The sequence below is a fragment of the Cherax quadricarinatus genome, chromosome 28, assembly GCF_038502225.1.
Source record: "Cherax quadricarinatus isolate ZL_2023a chromosome 28, ASM3850222v1, whole genome shotgun sequence".
Classification (NCBI taxonomy): domain Eukaryota; kingdom Metazoa; phylum Arthropoda; class Malacostraca; order Decapoda; family Parastacidae; genus Cherax; species Cherax quadricarinatus.
Window position 1 is genome coordinate 828,518 of NC_091319.1, and position 23,783 is coordinate 852,300.

The window sequence follows — 23,783 nt, forward strand, 5'->3', positions numbered from 1 at the left end:
ATCAGTTTTAGGTCTGTTGTTGTTTATAATATATATAAATGACCTTGACAAGGGAATTATTAGTGATATGAGCAAATTCACTGATGACACGAAAACGGGTAGGATAATTGATTCATATGGAGATGTCATGGAACTTCAGAACAATTTAGACAAACTCAATTCCTGGTCAGAAAAGTGGCAGATGCAATTCAGTGTAGATAAATGCAAAGTTCTGAAGCTTGAGAATGTTCATAACCCTAGCACTTATCAACTAAATAATGTAAAACTTAGCCAAACAGAATGCAAAAAAGACTTGGGGGTTATGGTAAGCAGCAATCTTAAACCAAGACAGCAGTGCCTAAGCGTATGTAATAAGGCAAATAGATTACCGGGACTTAGCCAAACAGAATGCAAAAAAGATTTGGGGGTTATGGTAAGCAGCAATCTTAAACCAAGACAGCAGTGCCTAAGCGTATGTAAAAAGGCAAATAGATTACCGGGACTTATATCAAGAAGTGTAAGTAACAAAAGTCCAGCAGTTATACTACAGCTTTATACATCATTAGTAAGGCGTCACCTAGATTACGCAGCTCAATTCTGGTCTCCATGTTACAGAATGGACATAAATTTGTTAGAAAGCATTCAGCAGCAAATGACAAAATTAATACATAGCATTAGAAATCTTCTGTATGAAGAAAGATTGAAGACCCTTAAATTACATTCACTTGTAAGACGAAGAATGAGCGAAGACATGATCGAAGTGTATAAGTGGAAGATGGGTATTAACAAAGGGGATATAAATAAGGTCTTGAGGATCTCTCTCCAAGAGAGAACCTGCAAAAATGAATTCAAGTTAGACAAATTTAAATTTAGAAAGGATATAGGAAAGTACTGGTTTGGAAATAGGGTAGCTGATGAGTGGAATAGTCTGCCTAGTAGGGGTATTGAAGCTAAAACCTTGGGTAGTTTCAAATTTAGGTTGGATAAATACAAGAGTGAGAGGGTTTGGACTTACGTGGGACTTGCACATGAGTAAATAGAATTTTCAACAACAATAATTTGGCCGTCTCCCACCGAGGCAGGGTGACCCAAAAAGAAAGAAAATACCCAAAAAGAAAATACTTTCATCATCATTCAACACTTTCACCTCACTCATACATAATCACTGTCTTTGCGAAGGCGTTCAGATAATACGGCAGTTTAGAAATCCCTCCAAACTGCCAATATCCCAAACCCCTCCTTTAAAGTGCAGGCATTGTACTTCCCATTTCCAGGACTCAAGTCCAGCTAAATCTATAGTAACTGGTTTCTCTGAATGCCTTCACTAAATATTACCCTGCTCACACTCCAACAGCTCATCAAGTCCCAAAAATCATTCGTCTCCATTTACTCCTATCTAACACACTCACACGTGCTTGCTTATTGCTTGGGTAGCGTTGAAAATTGGGTTGGGCAAACATTCTGTTTCTGGGATGGATTGTGAAAGGCCTGCCTAGTATGGGCCAACAGGCCTGTTGCAGTGCTCCTCCTTTCTTATGTTCTTATGTGACTACTGGAAGAAAGATGGGCTAGTGAGAGTACAGGCAATGAGATTGAAAGGTACAGGATACATTTAAGAATGTACTGTTAGAGTGTTCGGCAGAAGTTTGTGGTTACAGGAAAGTGGGTGTGGGAGGGAAGAGCAATTGGTTAAGAGAGTGATGAAGGAATGTAAAAGGAGAGCAAATGAGAATGGGTGAAATGCTATCAACAAATTTTGTTGAGAATAAGAAAAAGTTTTGGAGTGAGATTAAAAGTTGAGAAAGCCTAGGGAATGAGTGAATTTGACAGTTAAATATAGGAGAAGAGAGTTATTAGATGGAGAGTTGGATATATTGGGAAGATGGAGGGAATATTTTGAGGAACTGCTGAATGCTGATGAAGATAGAGAAGATTTGATTTCATGCACTGGGCAGGGAGGTATAACATCTTGTAGGAGTGAAGAAGAGCCAGTTGTCAGTGTGGAAGAGGTGTGTGAGGCAGTGGGTTGAATGAAAGGGGATTGATGGGATTGATGGGATCAAGCAAGAAATGTTAAAAGCAGGTGGGGATGGAAGAAGGTAAGGTACCTAGGGATTGGCAGAGGGCATGCATAGTCCTTTGTATAAAGGCAAAGGAGACAAATGAGAGTGCAAAAATTATAGGGGAATAAGCCTGTTGAATATACCTGGTAAAGTGTATGGTAGAGTAAGATGGTGAGCAGGATTGCAGATGAACAAGGAGGCTTTAGGAAGGATAGGGGGTGTGTAGACCAAGTGTTTACAGTAAAACATACAGATGAACAGAATTTAGATAAGGCTAAGGAGGTTTTTGTTGCATTTATGGATTTGGAAACAGCATATGATATGATGGGGTGGATAGGGGACACAATGTGGCAGATGTTGCAAATGTATGGAATAGGAGGTAGGTTACTGAAGAGAGAGGAAAATTATTTCCCCACTAAAAGTAGGCCCTAACTAGGGATGTGTGATGTCACCATAGTTGTTCAATATAGTCATAGAGGAGGTTGTAAGAGAAGTGAATGCTTGGGTGTTGGCAAGAGGTGTGGGATTAAAAGATGAAGAATCTAACACAAAGTGGGAGTTGTCACAGTTGCTTTTTGCTGATGACAATGAGCTTTTGGGAGATTCTGAAGAGAAGTTGCAGAGGTTGGTGTCCGAGTTCGGAAGGGTATGTAAAAGAAGGAAATTAAAAGTGAACATAGGAAAGAGTAAGGTGATGAGGATAACAAAAAATATAGGAAATGAAAGACTGGATATCAAATTGGAGGGAGGGAGTATGGAAGAAGTGAATGTATTCAGATATTTGGGAGTTGACTTGTCAGCAGATGGGTTTATGAAAGATGAGGTGAATCAGAGAACCGATGAGGAGAAAAAGGTGAGCGGTGCATTGAGCAGTCTGTGGAGAAAGAGGGGAATGTATGAGAGTATAATTATACCAACACTCATATGGGTGTGAAGCATGGGTTGTTAATGTTGCAACAAGGAGAAGGCTGGAGGGCAATGTGCGGTGTGAATATTATGCTGAGATTCCGTAGTTTGGAAATTTGATGGAGGTGCAGGGTTATTAAAAAATATTATCCAGAGAGCTGAGGAGGGGTTGTTAAGGTGGTCTGGACATTTAGAGAAGATGGAACAAAATAGAATGACTTGGAGAGCATATAAATCTGTAGTGGAAGGAAGGCAGGGTAGGGGTCAGCCTAGGAAAGGTTGGAGGGAGGGGGTAAAAGAGATTTTGTGTGCAAGGGGCTTAGACTTCCAGCAGGCTTGTGAGAGTGTGTTAGATAGAAGCAAGTTGAGACAAGTGGTTTTTACGACAAATTGCTGTGGGAGTGTGAGCAGGGTAACATTTATGAAGGGATTCAGGGAAACTGGCAAGCCGGACTCGAGTCCTGGAGCTGGGAAGTACAGTGCCTGTTCTCTGAAGGAGGGGTGCTGATGTTATTATTTTAATAATATTCCAGGTGCTACTTCAAGTCTTGAAAAAGCAAACGTCTTTTAAATATCTTGGGAAGAATCTACACATGGCTACACTCTCATGGAGCAAAATGGATATCAAATTCATAGAAAAATTTCAAAGTATAGTACTTACCCAACCCCCAGCTGCTTGCACCCATCTGCAAATATTGTCTACTAAGTACTTCAGTGACCATTTCATTAACAACTGCAGAAACTCCTCACCCCGTAGTCGCACCTGATGAACGGCAACATCACCCACAAAGGTAAACAATGCTACAATTCGCTCTCGAGTTATGCCATCCTGAAATTGTTACATCTAATATTAAATCCTAAAATTTCTACATTTGTTTGTTACTAGAAATGCACTATAACTAAAAGAATTCTGTTGAAAAGATACAAGAATGTTTTTTTTCCTTCACCAATAGTGGTAGAATACTAGAATGGCATTCAAAAGGAGGTAAGTGCTACAGTACAACCACTGAAAAAATAAACAGGATTAAAGTATAGTACATTTATATGATAAATTAAACACCAAAGAAGGGACCCATGAGAAGAGCTCTGTTTCTCTTCCTAAACTTAGGTGATAAAAATAGGAATTATAATCACAGCTACTTGACACCAATCCCCTGGGGTCATGCTCCAGCTAACTCATCTGGCCACTGCTTCCCTAAATTGGTAAGCTGTGTGACATTTTATTAAATTAAACTTAAAAAAATGGAAACCTAAGGGTGGTCACATACCCGATGTATTGTAATCAGTTATTTGAAGGGTGGAGCTAAAAAATTTACTGTGTAGCATCTATTCTTGACAGATAGAATGGCAATAAATACAATACTAATACCCAGTAGTCTTTAAATTCATTACCCTTTCACTGTCAGTCCTGTAATATTACGGCTTGCCAGCCAGTGTCGGTCCTGTAATATTACACCAAAATTCTAGTGGCTTCCAATCTTGCAGGAGAAAGCTGGTGGGCCTACATATGAGAGACTGGGTCTGAGTAGTCAGTGTGTGCAGCATAAAAAAATTTTGCAGCATGCACTGCATAATGAGAAAAAAAAACTCTGACCGTGTTTTTGGTCTGAAACACTGACTTTGTGGTGTACAGAGGTACCTCGGGATACAAACTTATTTCGTTCCAGAAGGCTGCTCGAGTGCTGATACCGAACAAATTTGTTCCCATAAGGAATAATGTAAATTAGACTAACCCCCTGAGGGTCTGTGCCGTAGATCTACGGCTTTACATTCAGGGTCCAAACAGTAGATCTACGTCATGAGCTCAGCTCACTCTGATAAGCTGTGAGCGGTAAATTTTGGCCTTGATATGAGAGAATACATCTATGTGGTATGTGTGCACCACATAAAACAAATCCTGCAGCACATAGTGCATAATGAGAGAAAAAAATGAGACCGTAATTTTCGATTAAAACAGCGACTTTGCAGTGCTTTTTCGTATGTTTTTTATAGTTGTATTTGCGATTTCTTGGTCTCATTTGATAGAATGGAAGACATATTACAGAAATAGAGACGATTTTGATTGGTTTTAGTACTGGAAATGGCTTGAAACTGAGCTCAAAGCAGTGGAAATGTTAAATTTTTGCCGATGTTCAAGAGTAAACAAATGACCTCACACATCTAATACACACCTGCTGGTGGGTCTTATATACGTTCACAAATGTGCTGATGTTATTTATACAATTATTACAATATTGCATAACAGTAAGTCTTTTATTTTTTGGTTTGAATAAAAATTCATTATGTGAATAAAAAATCAAAATGGAATTCACAAGTAAAGCCTAAAAACGTAACTAATGAACAGAGGAAATATTAGTTTAGTGACAGGAATGCCTGCATTGTTTATTCTGGACCCTATTTTAAAATTGGAGTATTTTGAACTTTGCATTAAATTGACCAAATTATCAATTTCCTATCACTTTATTTTGTAGTTGAAACAGTTGACTTGGCGAATTCTTTTGCTCAATCGATAGAATAGAAGTAATACTAGTGAAATAGCTAAGAATTTGGTCGACTGGATTAATGTAATTGGCCTAAAGTGGGAGTCAAAGTCTGCAAAATCGCTGATACATAAATATCACTGACACATCAAAATTCACGAGAGCATAATTTCATCAATTTTCCATCAAATTTCGTACTTTTTGTTTTCTTACCTTCAGAAAAAGATTCTCTACCAATTCATAAGAAAAAATAAAATTATTTTTTGAAAATTCTTGGACATTGGTGCACCCTTTGAAATTTGGCCTCTGGACCCTGAAAGGGTTAATCCATTTCAGACCCCCAAAAATACACTTACAAAAGCACTTACATAAATACACTTACATAACTGTTCAAATTTTGAGCTGTTCGTATTCCAAGGTACCACTGTATTTTCGTATGGTATTTATGGTTGTATTCTCGTTTTCTTGGTTTCATTTGATAGAATGGAAGATATATTACAGAGTTAGAGATGATTTTTAATGGTTTATGGACTAAAAGTACCTTGAAATTGAGCTCAAATTAGCAGAAATGTTCGATTTTTGCCGATGTTCAAGAGAAAACAAATTACATCATGCATCCAATACACGTCAACTGGTGGGTCTAATATGCTTTCACAAATGCGCTGATATTATTTATACCAATTTTACAATAATGCAGTAGTCTGCATAACAGTAAATCTTCTATTTTTTGTGTGAATAAAAATTCAAAATGGAAAGCAAGCGTAACATAAGAGGAACCTGGAGACGTGACTAATGAACATTAGAATATGTCATTTTAGTGCTAGGACCCTATTTTGAAATTAGCCTTACTTGAATTGTGTATGACATTGGTCAAATTACCAATTTCTGATTACTTTATTGGGTAGTTGAAATCAGTAAATAGGCAGCTTCATGTGCTCAATTGATAGAACAAATGAAGTTCTAGTGAAATAGCTATGAGTTTGATCGACTTGAACAATGGAATTGGCCGAAAACAGGGCTCAAATTGGGTGAAATTGCCAATACATAAATACTGCCGAGACCGCTAACTTTGCAAGAGCATAATTCCATAAGTTTTCCAGCAAAGTTCTTCAACAATGAGAGCAAGTTTGTCAGCAGGGGTCTCGACAGTGAAAGGATTAATGTTATGGCTTGTCTGTATAGAAAAATACAGAATTTGACTGGCCTATTAACCCATAAACGGTCCGAGCAGATCTACGTTCACAGGTGTAGTGCTCCAAAAGTAGACCTACATTTTTTTTACATATTTTCAAATATAACAAAAAAAAAAAATAGATCAAAGTTTTTTTACACATTTTCAAACGTAAAAAAAAAAAAAAAAAAAAAAAAAAAGATAGATCTACTTTTTTACATACTTTCAAATGTTGAAAAAACGTATATAGTATACATTTGGACCGTTTACAGGTTAACTGTAAAGTCACACATTATCTAGGTTATTAATAAATATGGAGGCTACTTTAAGGTTATGGCAGGGGAGGAAAATATGAAAGCAAAGTATTTCTCTTTGTTTTACAGCATTAATTACTGTATAATACATGCATCATTTTTATATGCAGAATATTTAATGAAAATTAAGTAGTTTCCTACAATAATGAATGAGGAATAAAACTTACTGAAAAGAGTTCAGCACAGAGTTCAAAAAAGTTTTCCATATTCATGGATCTCAAGTTTACGGATTTAGCCATCACTTGTACTCTTCTGCGCTCTTCGGTTTTAGCAAAGGCATCTGCCAATTTCTGCAGCTCTTGGCCAGCTCTTGACCAAGTAGGGTTACTGAAACTAAATGAAATATACACCATTATGAGTAAATAAAAGAGAATCTCTTCATAATTTTTATATCTTCTCAGTAAGAATATGTTAAAGAGACAAAACATGAATGAATTTATTATTCCACAAAAAATATAAAGTAGTGACAAGGAAAATGTTATTAAATAAAAGTAAATATTAGTTGAAATACATAATACATGGAAATGATAAACGAATGATAAAATGGCTGTGTACATAAAGTGTACACAAATGAATTTCAGCAAGATACAAAGAAAGCTTCAGAAAAAATCATTGGGCATCCATAATGGCAATGCAATGACAAAGAAACACAAGGTGGTTTTAACCTTCTGGAGAGGCATAGGGGACAAAATTAAAATATGTATATAAAAATTTATCCTCTCCATGGGGAAGTGGAAAAGAATCTTTCCTCTGTAAGATATGCATGTCATAACAGGCGACTAAAATGCCGGGAGCAAGAGGCTAGTAACCTCTTCTCCTGTATAAATTATTACCTTTAAAAAGAAAAACAGTATAGGTACAAGAACATGAGCTAAGTGCTGCTCTGTAGCTACGAATAGATAACTACAAGGTATATGCTGTCTACCACATAATAAGAGTTGTGTGTAGAAATGGTTATCTGAGAGTAAGGCCTGCTTAGAGCACAGGCCAACAGGACTATTGGCTGATGCTAGACAGGTCCTACTGTCATCTAATCACTCCCACTCATCTACACCTCTATTGCCAAAACATTGTTCTCCTACATAGAAATAAAGGAGCACTGCAATATGCCTATTAACCCATGCTCTAGGCAGGTCCTACTCTCATTTAACCATTTCTTCTCATAAACATGTATAATCCTACTGTCTTAAGCTTATATTGTTTTTGGTTAAGGAAACTCAGGAAATGTGGAATCTGCAAGGCCTTATATCCTTACATTATTCATGTGAAACTGGGTTTGCTTCATGCAATTTTGCTTGTGTGCCAAGTACCTGGATCACATCTATTGCACAAGTCAAAGACACCTGTACTATACATACATATTTTTTCTTATGGGAAAAATCTTCACTCTTTAACACTGGGAAACGACCTGTATGAGTTGTGAGTTTGTTTCATGAATACAATAAATGTGTAATGATTAAAAAAATATAAATAAAAGAAACTATTGCTTAAACTAGAATAAAGCTTTGAATGCAATCCCTAATTTTTGGTGAACAAATCACCAAAAATAAGTGTCTCAATCTTCAAAAATTAGGCCACCTCAGCACCTATTTAAGCATAAGGTCATGTGACTGCTTGATAGAGACCCTCATTTGTTAGCCAATTCTCAAACTTAAATAGCAGGCATTGGGATGGATATCAACACACTTAAGAATTATGGCATGTCCAGCACTGCCAGATGTAAATCACCTGTATGTTATTTCATTAGTGGCAGTTAATTAAACAGTATATAAATATACAATAGAGCAAGGGGCTAGTAACCCTTTCTCCTGTATATATTATTAAATTTAAAAGGAGAGACTTTCGTTTTTCCTTTTGGGCCACCCCACCTCAGTGGGATACGGCTGGTATGTTGAAAGAAGAAAAATATAAAATAATTTGACCTAACCCACAAAAACAAATATTTTTGTGGACATTTACATCAAGGAGAACTCAGTGAACTGTAATGTGTGTAAAAACGATGGTTTTATTTAGAGGACACATTACATATGTAGATAAATTACAATTAAATAGTTGTAAATGCTATGCATATTTTTATTATGAAAAATAGGAATGTGCTTCCCTTTATCCTGTATAAATTACAAGGATAGCCTGCCATGTTGATTTTTTAAAGCTTTCAGTATTAAGAAAGCTCAGAGAGTGTGATATTTTTGGGTTTTTGTTCCTTCTATGTTATGAACAACATTATGCTCTGGTGAAGTAATGAGAGAGGGTTTGGTGGATGATTTTTGTGAAGTCTGAGGATGTGGTTTAAGGTACAAGCAGTGACAACTATTACAGTGCTTAGAGTTCCATGAATACCTTACCAGTGGGAAGTGGAAAAGAATTCTACCATGTGTGTCATAGGAGGTGACTAAAATGCCAGGAGCAAGGAGCTAGTAACCCTTTCTCCTGCATAAATTGCTAAATTTAAAACGAAAAACATTTGTGTTTTTTTGTAGGTCACCCTGCTATGGTGGGATGTGGCCAGTATGTTGAAAGACTTTACCAATGAGTGAAAAAAATCTCTAGATGACTTACAAACTGCAGGTACAGTATAGTAGTTCCTACCTCCATAAGTCAAAGCTGGCTAACCAGTTCCCTGAATACTTTCACAGATATTGCCTTACTTACACTCCATGTTAAATCCAAAAGATCACTTACCATTCTTTCCTTTCAGTAACTCACTTTACCATATCCACTTATTTCCACAATCTGCTTTATCCACGCTTAACAAACAATAAAATTCTAACCCTCGGTGCATGATGAAAGATTCAGGCACTTCCAAATGGTTACTCTGTAATGTATCATAGGTAAAATTCATTAAGAGCTCTTGTGCTCCTTGAGTAATATCTTCTGAGGGTGCTGGCAGTGGTGGTAGAGGATCATACCCACCCCCTCTCAAATTAAGAGGAAGCTTTTGAGAATGTGACTGAGTAGAAATTCTTGTTTGGCAATGCTGAAGATTCTCTTGGAACCCTTTTCTATCAATAGCACCTACAAATAAGAGACTATGTTAAATTTTATTAAATATTTGAGAATTGCTTGTTTTTTCACAAACATGATAAAACCTCTAATTCTCCAATGAAAAAAATACCAAAAATTTTACATATGATAGACTGTAATAAATATTTTGACTATATATAACACTGAAATTAATATGACATCTGGTACCTAAGTCAAAAGTGCAATCCAGGCCCATTAGGAAAATGGCAACTTTCCTCACTATGACTGTCTGTCTCAAATACTTTTAGATTAAGGATAAAAATGCCAGCACTAATTTACCATGTTACATTTATTATAGCATAACCAGTAAATGAGAAGTCAAGTATAGATACTCCAAAACCAGAATTTTTATGGATTCCATCACACACTGAGATACTACTTCATGATAAAGTCGATAAGTTGCCCAAAAGAAAGTACTGTATCCTAAAGGGCTATGTAGAATATAACTTTGGTATGTGTGAGCCTGTCTAGAATTAGGAATGATATTAGAAGGGAAATAAATAATGAAAGTGAATGTCATAGGAATGCAGTTAGAAGCTTAAGTAGATCTCTCCCCATGATAACATGAACACAGTTTTAGACATGTTTAGGAGCAATTGATAAGTAACAGGCTGGTAGACAGCAACCACCCAGGGAGGTACTACTGTCCTGCCAAGTGAGTGTAAAACAGAAACCTGTAATTGTTTTACACGATTGCTGGTGTCTTTTTTCTGTCTCATAAACATGCAAGATTTCAGGTATGCCCTGCTACTTCTACTTACACTTAGGTCACACTACACATACATATACAAGCATATATATACACACCCCTCTGGGTTTTCTTCTATTTTCTTTCTAGTTCTTGTTCTTGTTTATTTCCTCTTATCTCCATGGGAAAGTGGAACAGAATTCTTTCTCTGTAATGCCATGCGTGTTGTAAGAGGTGACTAAAATGCTGGGAGCAAGGGCCTAGTAACCCCTTCTCCTGTATAAATTACTAAATTTAAAAAGAGAAACTTTCGTTTTCCTTTTTGGGCCACCCTGCCTTGGTGGGATACGGTCGGTTTGTTGAGGAGAAAAAAAAAAAAAAAGGAGCAACTTGCAATGTGAACAAACTGATGTTGTAGTAGCCAGGCTTAGGCTACATTACAAGTACTTTTGGCAGTGTGGCAGACATGATCAAACTAAATACAAAGTATATGGTCACCCTTATAATCACTTTCTTGAACACTATGTACTTCATTGTCCATTTATTGAGGAATACAAAGGTAGACAGTATAATAACCTATGTAATATGTCAAGGTATCTTATTAATCCTAGGTAGTAAGTTGGTAGACAGCAACCACCCAAGGAAGTATTACTGTCCTGCCAAGTGAATGGAAAATGGAAGCCTGTACTTGTTTTACATGATGGTAGGATTGCTGGTGTCTTTTCTCTGTCTCATAAACATGCAAATTTCAGGTACATCTTGCTACTTCTACTTACACTTAGGTCACACTACACATACATGTACAAGTATATATATATATATACACACCCCTGTGGGTTTTCTTCTATTTTCTTTCTAGTTCTTGTTTATTTCCTCTTATCTCCATGGGGAAGTGGAACAGAATTCTTCCTCCGTAAGCCATGCGTGTTGTAAGAGGCAACTAAAATGCTGGGAGCAAGGGGCTAGTAACCCCTTTTCCTGCATAAATTACTAAATTTAAAGAGAGAAACTCGTTTTTCTTTTTGGGCCACCCTGCCTCGGTGGGATACGGCCAGTTTGTTGAAAGAAGAAAGAACAAACAAGATTTCAGGTATGTCTTGCTACTTTTACTTACACTTACGTTACACTACACATGCATGTACAAGCATCTATATACACACCCCTCTGGGTTTTCTTCTATTTTCTTACTAGTTCTTGTTCTTGTTTATTTCTTATCTCCATGGGGAAGAGGAACAGAATTTTTCCTCCTTAAGCCAAGTGTTTCATAAGAGGTGACTAAAATGCCAGGAGAAAGGGGCTAGTAACCCCTTCTCCTGTATACATTACTAAAGTTAAAGAGAAATTCTTGTTATTCTTTTTGGGCCACCCTGTTTTGGTGGGATATGGCCAGTTTGTTGAAAGAAGAAGAAACACGCAAGATTTTAGATACGTCTTGCTACTTCTACTTACACTTAGGTCACACTACACATACATGTACAAGCATATATATACACACCCCTCTGGGTTCTTCTATTTTCTTACTAGTTCTTCTTGTTTATTTCCTCTTATCTCCATGGGGAAGTGGAACAGAATTCTTCCTCCGTAAGCCATGTGTGTCATAAGAGGAGATTACTAAAGTTAAAAAGAGAAACTTTTGCTTTTCCTTTTGGGCCACCCTGCCTCAGTGAGATACGACTGGTTTGTTGAAAGATCTTATTAATGAAAACAAGATACTAGAAATATTAAGTAAATATCCTAAATTTTCTTGCAACCAATGAGACAATTGTAGATAAAAATCTAGAGGTACTCTTGTTAATCTTTTTGGGACCTAGTTCCTAGGCCTTGTGTGTATCCATATGCTCTTGCACTACTGTCCACAGGATGGATATGGTGTGCATAATAAACTAGCGGCTTTGGCAGAAAAATTTAAACTCTACAGTGAGTTTTTTTGTGGAGATTATTTGAGGTTTCAAATACGAAGTGACCTAAAATAGGCCTCAAAGTGGTGAAAATGGGCAATTTTCCTGGGGAAGGGTAGGGCCTTCCCATACTTCTCTCAGTCTGTTTTATGGGGACAACCTAAACCATGACCAGGCATTCTTGGTTATGGTTTATATAATAGCTGAGAAATAGAAAAAAAATAATTTGTGTGATGATGGATTCAAAATGGAGGGTAAATGTTATATAGGAGAAGCCTGTGGACTTGATTAATAAACAGAAGGAAGATTGCTTTTGTGGCTGGAATGCCTACTGTGTTTGTTTTGAGCTCTTTTAGAATTACAGTAGATTTTTATAAAATAATGTAAAACTGGCTAAATTACAGAATTTTGGGCACTTAACAGGTAGTTCTCGTGGCTGAATGGGTCTTTTCTTGCAATCAATGGATAGTACAGAAGACATACTAATGAAATAGCTGGGAACTGAGTTGGTTTCAGAACTGGAATTGGCCTAAAACAGGCCTAAATTGAGTGAAGTAGCTCTGTTGTCTACTGTACTCCCAGTATCCTACTTCTTGCCTGTGTTATTTTGTCAATACAATGCATCAAATTTTACATTCTCCATACCAATACCTTAAGAAAAAGATTCTCTTCCGTTTTAGAAAATAATTAAAAAAATGCAATCACAGAAGAAGCCTTTATTTTGAGGAGTGTCAACAGTCTAAGGGTTAAATATGGAAAACAAAACATACAAACAGAAATGACTATATCATAAGAAAGGAAAATACTGTGCTTTAATGCAGTATTTTAGAGAAACTAAATGGGAGATAATATTACAAAAAATGGGTAAAAGAAGAAATATTGAAGAAAGACTTAATGGAAAGTACTGGAGAGCTATAAAAAAATAAAGGCCTTAGAACCACTATAGGAAATGGGCCAATCCCAAGATATATCAGAATTATAAATAAAATAGAAATGAATGCACAAAAATAAAGAGAGAGGAAGATAATGTAATTACAAATACTGTATACAAAAACAATCCTATAAAATTAATTATCAGTTTGAGAACAACTACAGTATGTATTACTGCAAAACAGCAAGAAATTAAAAAAAAAAAAAAAAAAAAAAATTGCTCACCTGGACGGGTGGTGAGATTTGGTAATGGCGGCAAATAACTATGATTATCTTCAAATGCATAAGAAGCACCAGAATAAGTCTGGTCTTCTGACAAGTTCCTTCGATGAGAAAAGCGACTTCTTCTCCGTCTATAACTATCTTCATTGTTCATATTGGTACAATCAGGTTGATCCCTTTCACTCTGTGGTCTTCTATCACGGGGTCTGACAGACTGATCTGGCACAAACTGGTGATGGCTGAATTCTTGGTGGTAATCTGCATACAGGTCATATTGCTGATCATTACTGTTTTCATCCACATTATTGTTTTCACTGTCTTGCATTGCACGCTCATTAAATTCCTCAACCGAGATGTTAGTACTCCTCTGATGTGGATGGGCTGGAGGAGACAGCAAGGGAGATGAGGAGGATGGGAGAGAGGGGTGTGAGGAATACTGTGAGGATAGTGGGGATGGTAGTGGAGGTAATGAAGATGGAGATACAAGAACAGGAGATAGTGGCAGGGATGAGGATGGGAAGTGAGGAGGAATATTCTCTTGGCTACTGGGAGTAGATAATGTCTCCTCATATACTATATCGATGTCTTTCTCTTCAGGTGTGCTAACATTAGGCTTCGCCTGAGCCTTAGCCTCTGGCTGTGAAACCTGGGTATTTTCACGCGTATCATTTCCATCTTGCTGAGATGACCACTGGACACATTCCTCTTCCTGAGGAGGCTCTATGAACTCTTTTGCCATTTAAACTGTAAAATATACAAATATGATAAAAACAAATACAAACAAATGTCCAACACTATTAACAACTAACACAGGTGTATGTTTTAATGTATTCACTAAAATTGGTGAATTTCAATTTAATTGTGTACCTACTTAGAGACAGCAATTTAAATGTGGACTGAACAAAATATACAACAAATTAATACTATTACTAAATTGTACAGTCTGTATTAATATTACAGCACAGTATTAAGAATTAAAAGTTACCACAGAAGTTTATTAGCAAAAGAAAAGAAATAAAGAATGGGTGTGAGGTTGAGAAAATCATCATATATAGCTTTAATTTGTACAAAGCCCACATTTGGGCCCCATTTAGGGTAATTAAAATTGTTGACATTGCCTCTAGCAAATAGGGAAACTTGCCCAATCAGAGAGCCCTAACTCCTTCCTGAGAGGAGTAAGAAGTTGAGACGTGGTGGGATTATTCCCAATTGCTCATGTGTAGGAATAATGACTGTTTGGACTAGCTTTCAAAAGTTCTTAAAAGCCACGAATACTATGACAATGACAAACGTCATAGAAACAGAAAACTCCTAGAAAGGGCCAATCTATAACATACTAGAAGCAATTCCCAGTCCCTCTATTTTTTAATGACTGAACACTAGAGGGTTAACCCTTTGAGGGTTTCGGACGTACTAGTACGGCTTATGCGCAGGGGTTTTTGACGTACTAGTACGCATAAATTCTAGCGCCGTCAAATCTCGCGGGAAAAGGCTGGTAGGCCTACATGTGAGAGAATGGGTCTGTGTGGTCGGTGTGCGCAGTAGAAAATAAATCTGGGACCCAGTGGTGCATTGTGGGAATGCCATCTTAGTAAACAATGTCCACCATGCCTCGTGGTAAGAAGTTCTTCACTCCTCGGCAAATTGGGACACTTCTGTTCCCCAGTGACAGTTCTAATACAGATGGAAGTGCCGGTGAAGATGAGTTTCAAGGTTTTGGTGAGGTTTTGACTGAAACTAATGATCATAATATCGGTAATAGTGAGGAAAACCCAGACGACCCTCAGCCTTCCACCTTTGGTGCTGGGTCGTCTTGTTCACGTTCAGTTGTACCAGAATCCAAGAGGAAACTTCTATTTTCCCAAATCCCAGACTCAGATGAGAGCATGTGTGATGACACTGATAGTGAATATGAACTACAAGCTCTTCAAACTAGTTCCAGTAGTGATAGTGAAGTGCAATATTCCCCAGTGAAGCGTCAGTATATACGACGATATATGCACTCTGGTAGTGTGCCATATGCTATTCCAAGGGGAAGGAGTGCATCTCGGAGTACATCCCGTGGCTGTACAACAGGAACAGACAGTGAAAATGACGATGATACTGTTGCAATTGGGATGGAAAATGTGCGTGGTGGTAGTGGTGCTGGTGGTGAGGCACCAGCAGTGGGCTATGCTGCCACCCACGCTGCTGCCTCAGCTGATCTACAACAAAGGCCACCATCCCCCACCCACACACCACACCAGCCTCCACAACCACAACCTCCACAACCACAACCTCCACAACCACAACCACCTGTCATTGTCCAGTACCCACCAGCAGACCGCACCTGGGATTGGCAGGAAGCTGTCAATTTTGTTCCAAATGCCCACCAGTTTGATGACAGCCAAAGTGGAATACGGCCATCTTGTACACTTGGGAACAATGCCACTGTACTGGAATGTTTCGAGTTATTCTTTGACGAACCCCTGATGGAAAGTATTGTCATGGAAAGCAACACATACTACGAGTACACAATGGCAAACACATTACTTTCACCAAAATCACGTCTACACCAGTGGAAGGAGGCAACTGTGGCTGAGATGTATCTTTTCTTTGCCACAATAATGCTTATGCCACATGTGTATAAGCACAAAGTGAAATCATACTGGTCAACAGACCGCCTGATTGCAACCCCAGGTTTCAGTGATATAATGCCAGTGAATCGATTTGTGCTAATGTTACGTATGCTTCACTTCTCAGACAAAACCAGGCCTGACAGAACTGACAGGTTATATAAGATTATGAATGTGTTTGTGTATCTGAAGGAGAAATTCAGTACGCATTTTTATCCCTTCAGGAAGCTTGTAATTGACGAGTCTTTGATTCTGTTCAAAGGAAGACTCTCTTTCAAGCAGTACATACCAAGCAAGAGGAAACGCTTTGGTATAAAGTTGTTTGTGCTTTGTGATTGTTACAGAGGTCTGGTATTGGATATTATTGTGTACACTGGAAGTTATACATTGCAAAATACCAGGAAGTTATTGGGCATCTCAGGTGATGTGGTTAGAACAGTGATAGAACCATACCTTGGTAAGGGGCATATATTATATACAGATAACTGGTACACAAGCCCCTCACTCAGTGATTTTTTGCGAGTGAACATGACAGATGTGTGTGGCACAGTGCGTGCAAATCGGAAACATATGCCCAGGTTTGACGCTGGCACTCATAGAGGTGAGGTGCAGGCGTTTGCTGGCAATGACATCATGGCATTTCGGTGGCATGACAAACGAGATGTCACACTGTTGTCATCAGTTCACCCTAATGAAATGGCAGACAGTGGCAGGCAGCATAGAGAGAGCAATGAACCCATTCTAAAACCTGCAGCTGTGATTGATTACACCTTCAACATGCGTTCAGTGGACAAATGTGACATGCAGATTGGGTTTGCTGATTGTGTTCGCAAGAGTTATAAGTGGTACATCAAACTGTTTTTCCATCTTCTGGACATTTCCATGCTCAATGCTTATAATATGTATAAGATGAGGACCAGAAACAAACCACAGTATGGCAAATTCTGTTTGTCTGTCATCAGACAAATAGTATTCAAGTACCAAGGAACAGCACCTGCAATTGACCGCCCACCAAATTATCAACAACTACCTGCTCGTCTGAAGCATGGTGATCACTTCCTGGTAAAACTGCCTGCTACTGCTTTCAAGAAAAAGGCTCAGAAGAGGTGTTACGTCTGTGTACATACAAAAAGATGCCCACAACAACGCAGAGACACTCGTTTTATGTGAGGAGTGTAAAACACCACTGTGCATGACACCATGTTTCAAAGAGTTCCACAGGCTGCAGAACTTCTAGAAACATTCCCTGTGACTGTATATGTGTATATAAAATATAGAAAAATAGTAATAAACAACATTTCATATCGTTTGTTTGAGTAAATATTTTCTGTAAACAAAATAATGACAACAGTGTTTATGCCCTTATTGTGTAGTATTGAAAAAGAAATAACTTACAAAATAATGATCATGTTGGCCTCAGAGGCCATAAAAGTTACTCAGAAAAAGAAAAATTGAAAAATAATTGAAAATAGTACATAAAAAAGTAAATAGAAAAATACCGGGCGACGGCAGTCGGCGATGTTACCAGATGTTCTTCAATTTTGGCAAACTTCACGCCTCCATATCTCGGTAAGTATTGATGGTAAAATTTTTTTGTTTAGCCTATAATGTTTAGAAAAAAAAAACATTATTTTTTCATAAGAAAAAATAATTTTTTTTTTTTTGAAATTTGGTCGACCCTCAGAACGAGTTTCTGAGAGGGCCTGTCGACCCTCAAAGGGTTAATTAATCCTACTCAAAAGTGCCTTGGAAATTCCTGTTTTATCCCTACCTTATGAAACTAAGTAAAGCAAATACAGTGCTACTCATGGCATTATGCCGCCCCTCCCCCACACATGCCCCTCGCACACAAAACCTCCTTTACCCCCTCCCTCCAACCTTTCCTAGGTCAACCCCTACGCCGCCTTCCTTCCACTACAGACTGATGCACTCTTGAAGTCACTCTGTTTCGCTCCATTCTCTCTACATGTCCGAACCACCTCAACAACCCTTCCTCAGCCCTCTGGACAACAGTTTTGGTAATCCCGCACCTTCTCCTAACTTCCAAACTACGAATTCTCTGCATTATATTCACACCACACATTGCCTTTAGACATGACATCTCCACTGCCTCCAGCTTTCTCCTCGCTGCAACATTCATCACCCATGCTTCACACCCATATAACAGCGTCGGTAAAACTATACTCTCATACATTCCCCTCTTTGCCTCCAAGGACAAAGTTCTTTGTCTCCACAGACTCCTAAGTGCACCACTCACCCTATTCCCCTCATCAATTCTATGATTCACCTCATCTTTCATAGACCCATCCGCTGACACGTCCACTCCCAAATATCTGAATACATTCACCTTCTCCATACTCTCTCCCTCCAATCTGATATCCAATCTTTCATCACCTAATCTTTTTGTTATCCTCATAACCTTACTCTTTCCTGTATTCCCTTTTAATTTTCTTCTTTTGCACACCCTACCAAATTCATCCACCAATCTTTGCAACTTCTCTTCAGAATCTCCCAAGAGCACAGTGTCATCAGCAAAGAGCAACTGTGACAACTCCCACTTTATGTGTGATTCTTTATCTTTTAGCTCCATGCCTCTTGCCAAGACCCTCGCATTTACTTCTCTTACAACCCCATCTATAAATATATTAAACAACCATGGTGACATCCCACATCCTTGTCTAAGGCCTATTTTTACTGGGAAATAATTTCCCTCTTTCCTACATACTCTAACTTGAGCCTCACTATCCTTGTAAAAACTCTTCACTGCTTTCAGTAACCTACCTCCTACACCATACACCTGCAACATCTGCCACAGTGCCCCCTATCCACCCTGTCATACGCCTTTTCCAAATCCATAAATGCTACAAAGACCTCTTTAGCCTTATCTAAATACTGTTCACTTATATGTTTCACTGTAAACACCTGGTCCACACACCCCCTACCTTTCCTAAAGCCTCCTTGTTCATCTGCTATCCTATTCTCCGTCTTACTCTTAATTCTTTCAATAATAACTCTACCATACACTTTACCAGGTATACTCAACAGACTTATCCCCCTATAATTTTTTCACTCTCTTTTGTCCCCTTTGCCTTTATACAAAGGAACTATGCATGCTCTCTGCCAATCCCTAGGTACCTTACCCTCTTTCATACATTTATTAAATAACTGCACCAACCACTCCAAAACTGTATCCCCACCTGCTTTTAACATTTCTATCTTTATCCCATCAATCCCGGCTGCCTTACCCCCTTTCATTTTACCTACTGCCTCACGAACTTCCCCCACACTCACAACTGGCTCTTCCTCACTCCTACAAGATGTTATTCCTCCTTGCCCTATACACGAAATCACAGCTTCCCTATCTTCATCAACATTTAACAATTCCTCAAAATATTCCCTCCATCTTCCCAATACCTCTAACTCTCCATTTAATAACTCTCCTCTCCTATTTTTAACTGACAAATCCATTTGTTCTCTAGGCTTCCTTAACTTGTTAATCTCACTCCAAAACTTTTTCTTATTTTCAACAAAATTTGTTGATAACATCTCACCCACTCTCTCATTTGCTCTCTTTTTACATTGCTTCACCACTCTCTTAACCTCTCTCTTTTTCTCCATATACTCTTCCCTCCTTGCATCACTTCTACTTTGTAAAAACTTCTCATATGATAACTTTTCTCCTCTTCCCTCCCGCACCCACTTTCCTGTAACCACAAACTTCTGCTGAACACTCTAACACTACATTTTTAAACCTACCCCATACCTCTTCGACCCCATTGCCTATGCTCTCATTAGCCCATCTGTCCTCCAATAGCTGTTTATATCTTACCCTAACTGCCTCCTCTTTCAGTTTATAAACCTTCACCTCTCTCTTCCCTGATGCTTCTATTCTCCTTGTATCCCATCTACCTTTTACTCTCAGTGTAGCTACAACTAGAAAGTGATCTGATATATCTGTGGCCCCTCTATAAACATGTACATCCTGAAGTCTACTCAACAGTCTTTTATCTACCAATACATAATCCAACAAACTACCATCCTTTCGCCCTACATCATATCTTGTATACTTATTTATCCTCTTTTTCTTAAAATATGTATTACCTATAACTAAACCCCTTTCTATACAAAGTTCAATCAAAAAGCTCCCATTATCTATCTAGGCTGGAATATTGCTGCACTCTAACAGCACCTTTCAAGGCAGGTGAAATTGCCGACCTAGAAAATGTACAGAGAACTTTCACGGCGCGCATAACGGAGATAAAACACCTCAATTACTGGGAGCGCTTGAGGTTTCTAAACCTGTATTCCCTGGAACGCAGGAGGGAAAGATACATGATTATATACACCTGGAAAATCCTAGAGGGACTAGTACCGAACTTGCACACGAAAATCACTCACTACGAAAGCAAAAGACTTGGCAGACGATGCACCATCCCCCCAATGAAAAGCAGGGGTGTCACTAGCACGTTAAGAGACCATACAATAAGTGTCAGGGGCCCGAGACTGTTCAACTGCCTCCCAGCACACATAAGGGGGATTACCAACAGACCCCTGGCAGTCTTCAAGCTGGCACTGGACAAGCACCTAAAGTCAGTTCCTGATCAGCCGGGCTGTGGCTCGTACGTTGGTTTGCGTGCAGCCAGCAGCAACAGCCTGGTTGATCAGGCGCTGATCCACCAGGAGGCCTGGTCACAGACCGGGCCGCGGGGGCGTTGACCCCCGAAACTCTCTCCAGGTAAACTCCAGGTAAACACCTGGCACCCCAAACTTACCTACCACACCCTCTCTAAAAGTTTCTCCTACTTTAGCATTCAGATCCCCTACCACAATTACTCTCTCACTTGGTTCAAAGGCTCCTATACATTCACTTAACATCTCCCAAAATCTCTCTCTCTCCTCTACATTCCTCTCTTCTCCAGGTGCATACACGCTTATTATGACCCACTTTTCGCATCCAACCTTTACTTTAATCCACATAATTCTTGAATTTACACATTCATATTCTCTTTTCTCCTTCCATAACTGATCCTTCAACATTACTGCTACCCCTTCCTTTGCTCTAACTCTCTCAGATACTCCAGATTTAATCCCATTTATTTCCCCCCACCGAAACTCCCCTACCCCCTTCAGCTCTGTTTCGCTTAGGGCCAGGACATCCAACTTCTTTTCATTCATAACATCAGCAATCATGTTTCTTGTCATCCGCACTACATCCACGCACATTCAAGCATCCCAGTTTTATAAAGTTTTTCTTCTTCTCTATTTTAGTAAATGTCTACAGGAGAAGGGGTTACTAGCCCATATATATATATATATATACATATATATCTAGGTAGTAGGTTGGTAGACAGCAACCACCCAGGGAGGTACTACCGTCCTGCCAAGTGAGTGTAAAACGAAAGCCTGTAATTGTTTTACATGATGGTAGGATTGCTGGTGTCCATTTTTCTGTCTCATGAACATGCAAGATTTCAGGTATGTCTTGCTACTTCTACTTACACTTAGGTAACACTACACATACATGTACAAGCATATATATACACACCCCTCTGGGTTTTCTTCTATTTTGTTTCTAGTTCTTGTTCTTGTTTATTTCTTATCTCCATGGGGAAGTGGAACAGAATTCTTCCTCCGTAAGCCATGCGTGTTGTAAGAGGCGACTAAAATGCCGGGAGCAAGGGGCTAGTAATCCCTTCTGCTGTATATATTACTAAATGTAAAAGGAGAAACTTTTGTTTTTCCTTTTGGGCCACCCCGCCTCGGTGGGATACGGCTGGTGTGTTGAAAGAAAGAATACAATATATATATATATATATATATATTATATATATATATATATATATATATATATATATATATATATATATATATATATATATATATATATATATATATATATTATGGGGTTACTAGCCCATAATATATATATATATATATATATATATATATATATATATATATATATATATATATATATATATATATATATATATATATATATATATATATATATATATATATATATATATATATATATATATATATATATATATATATATATATATATAATATATATATATATATATATATGTATATATATATATATATATATATATATATATATATATATATATATATATATATATATATATATATGTATATATTATTATTTTTTTTTTTTATTATCACACCGGCCGATTCCCACCAAGGCAGGGTGGCCCGAAAAAGAAAAACTTTCACCATCATTCACTCCATCACTGTCTTGCCAGAAGGGTGCTTTACACTACAGTTTTTAAACTGCAACATTAACACCCCTCCTTCAGAGTGCAGGCACTGTACTTCCCATCTCCAGGACTCAAGTCCGGCCTGCCGGTTTCCCTGAATCCCTTCATAAATGTTACTTTGCTCACACTCCAACAGCACGTCAAGTATTAAAAACCATTTGTCTCCATTCACTCCTATCAAACACGCTCACGCATGCCTGCTGGAAGTCCAAGCCCCTCGCACACAAAACCTCCTTTACCCCCTCCCTCCAACCCTTCCTAGGCCGACCCCTACCCCGCCTTCCTTCCACTACAGACTGATACACTCTTGAAGTCATTCTGTTTCGCTCCATTCTCTCTACATGTCCGAACCACCTCAACAACCCTTCCTCAGCCCTCTGGACAACAGTTTTGGCAATCCCGCACCTCCTCCTAACTTCCAAACTACGAATTCTCTGCATTATATTCACACCACACATTATATATATATATATATATATATATATATATATATATATATATATATATATATATATACTCTATATATTTGCACACTTACTGAGGTTTTAATAAGTGGTGTTGCATCCTTTATGCTTAATCACATCACACAGCCATGAAGGAAGACTCTTATACAAATTCTTGAGGGTTTGGGGATGTATGTTAATCAGTGCCTCATGTACAGCAGCCTCCAGCCGTGGGATGGAACCAATATCCTTGCCCAGTAAACTTCGTTTCACTATTGACCAGAGGTTCTCAATAGGGTTTAGGTCTGGGAAATTGCCTGGCCAGTCATTAAAGAACCTCACTTCACAGTCCTTAAGCCACTGAACTATAGATCTGGCGGTATGACACAGTGCACTGTCCTGCATAAAAACCACAGCCCCACACTTGTCAAATGCCTCAGGCAAATTGTCATACAATAACTCCAGGTAATTATACTAGTTTATATACTGGTTTTTGGGAAGAACAATGAGTTCAACACTCTGAGCACTGAAACACCCCCAAACCATGAGTGAGTCTGGGTGTTTGGTGGTCCCACAGGTGTAGCATGGGTCCAGCGGGTCACTACCTCTGGGCTGGTATACATGTCCCCCATGGTTACAGGTGATGGCAAAGGTTGCTTCATCACTCCAAAGTACTTCAGACCACTGTTAAGGATTCCAGTGAAGATATTTCTTTGCATGATCCAGCCTACATTTCTTCTGTGGCTTGGAGAGGATCGGTTTCTTA

The 23,783-nt window shown here is 38.4% G+C and overlaps 1 protein-coding gene across 3 annotated transcripts in view; it reads right to left on the reverse strand.

Moving 5' to 3' along the window:
• The window catches only part of LOC128693208 (histone-lysine N-methyltransferase, H3 lysine-79 specific), a 59,806-nt gene that overhangs the window by 32,117 nt on the left and 3,906 nt on the right, over positions 1 to 23,783 (reverse strand). For all 3 annotated transcript variants that reach the window (XM_070089289.1, XM_070089288.1, XM_070089287.1), the window contains exons 2-5: positions 13,679 to 14,419; positions 9,685 to 9,928; positions 7,081 to 7,246; positions 3,610 to 3,777 (exon numbers count right to left, since the gene is read on the reverse strand). In XM_070089289.1, coding sequence (XP_069945390.1) covers positions 3,610 to 3,777; positions 7,081 to 7,246; positions 9,685 to 9,928; positions 13,679 to 14,414 — 1,314 coding nt within the window. In that variant the 5' untranslated portion in view covers positions 14,415 to 14,419. The remainder of the gene's footprint in view (positions 1 to 3,609; positions 3,778 to 7,080; positions 7,247 to 9,684; positions 9,929 to 13,678; positions 14,420 to 23,783) is intronic.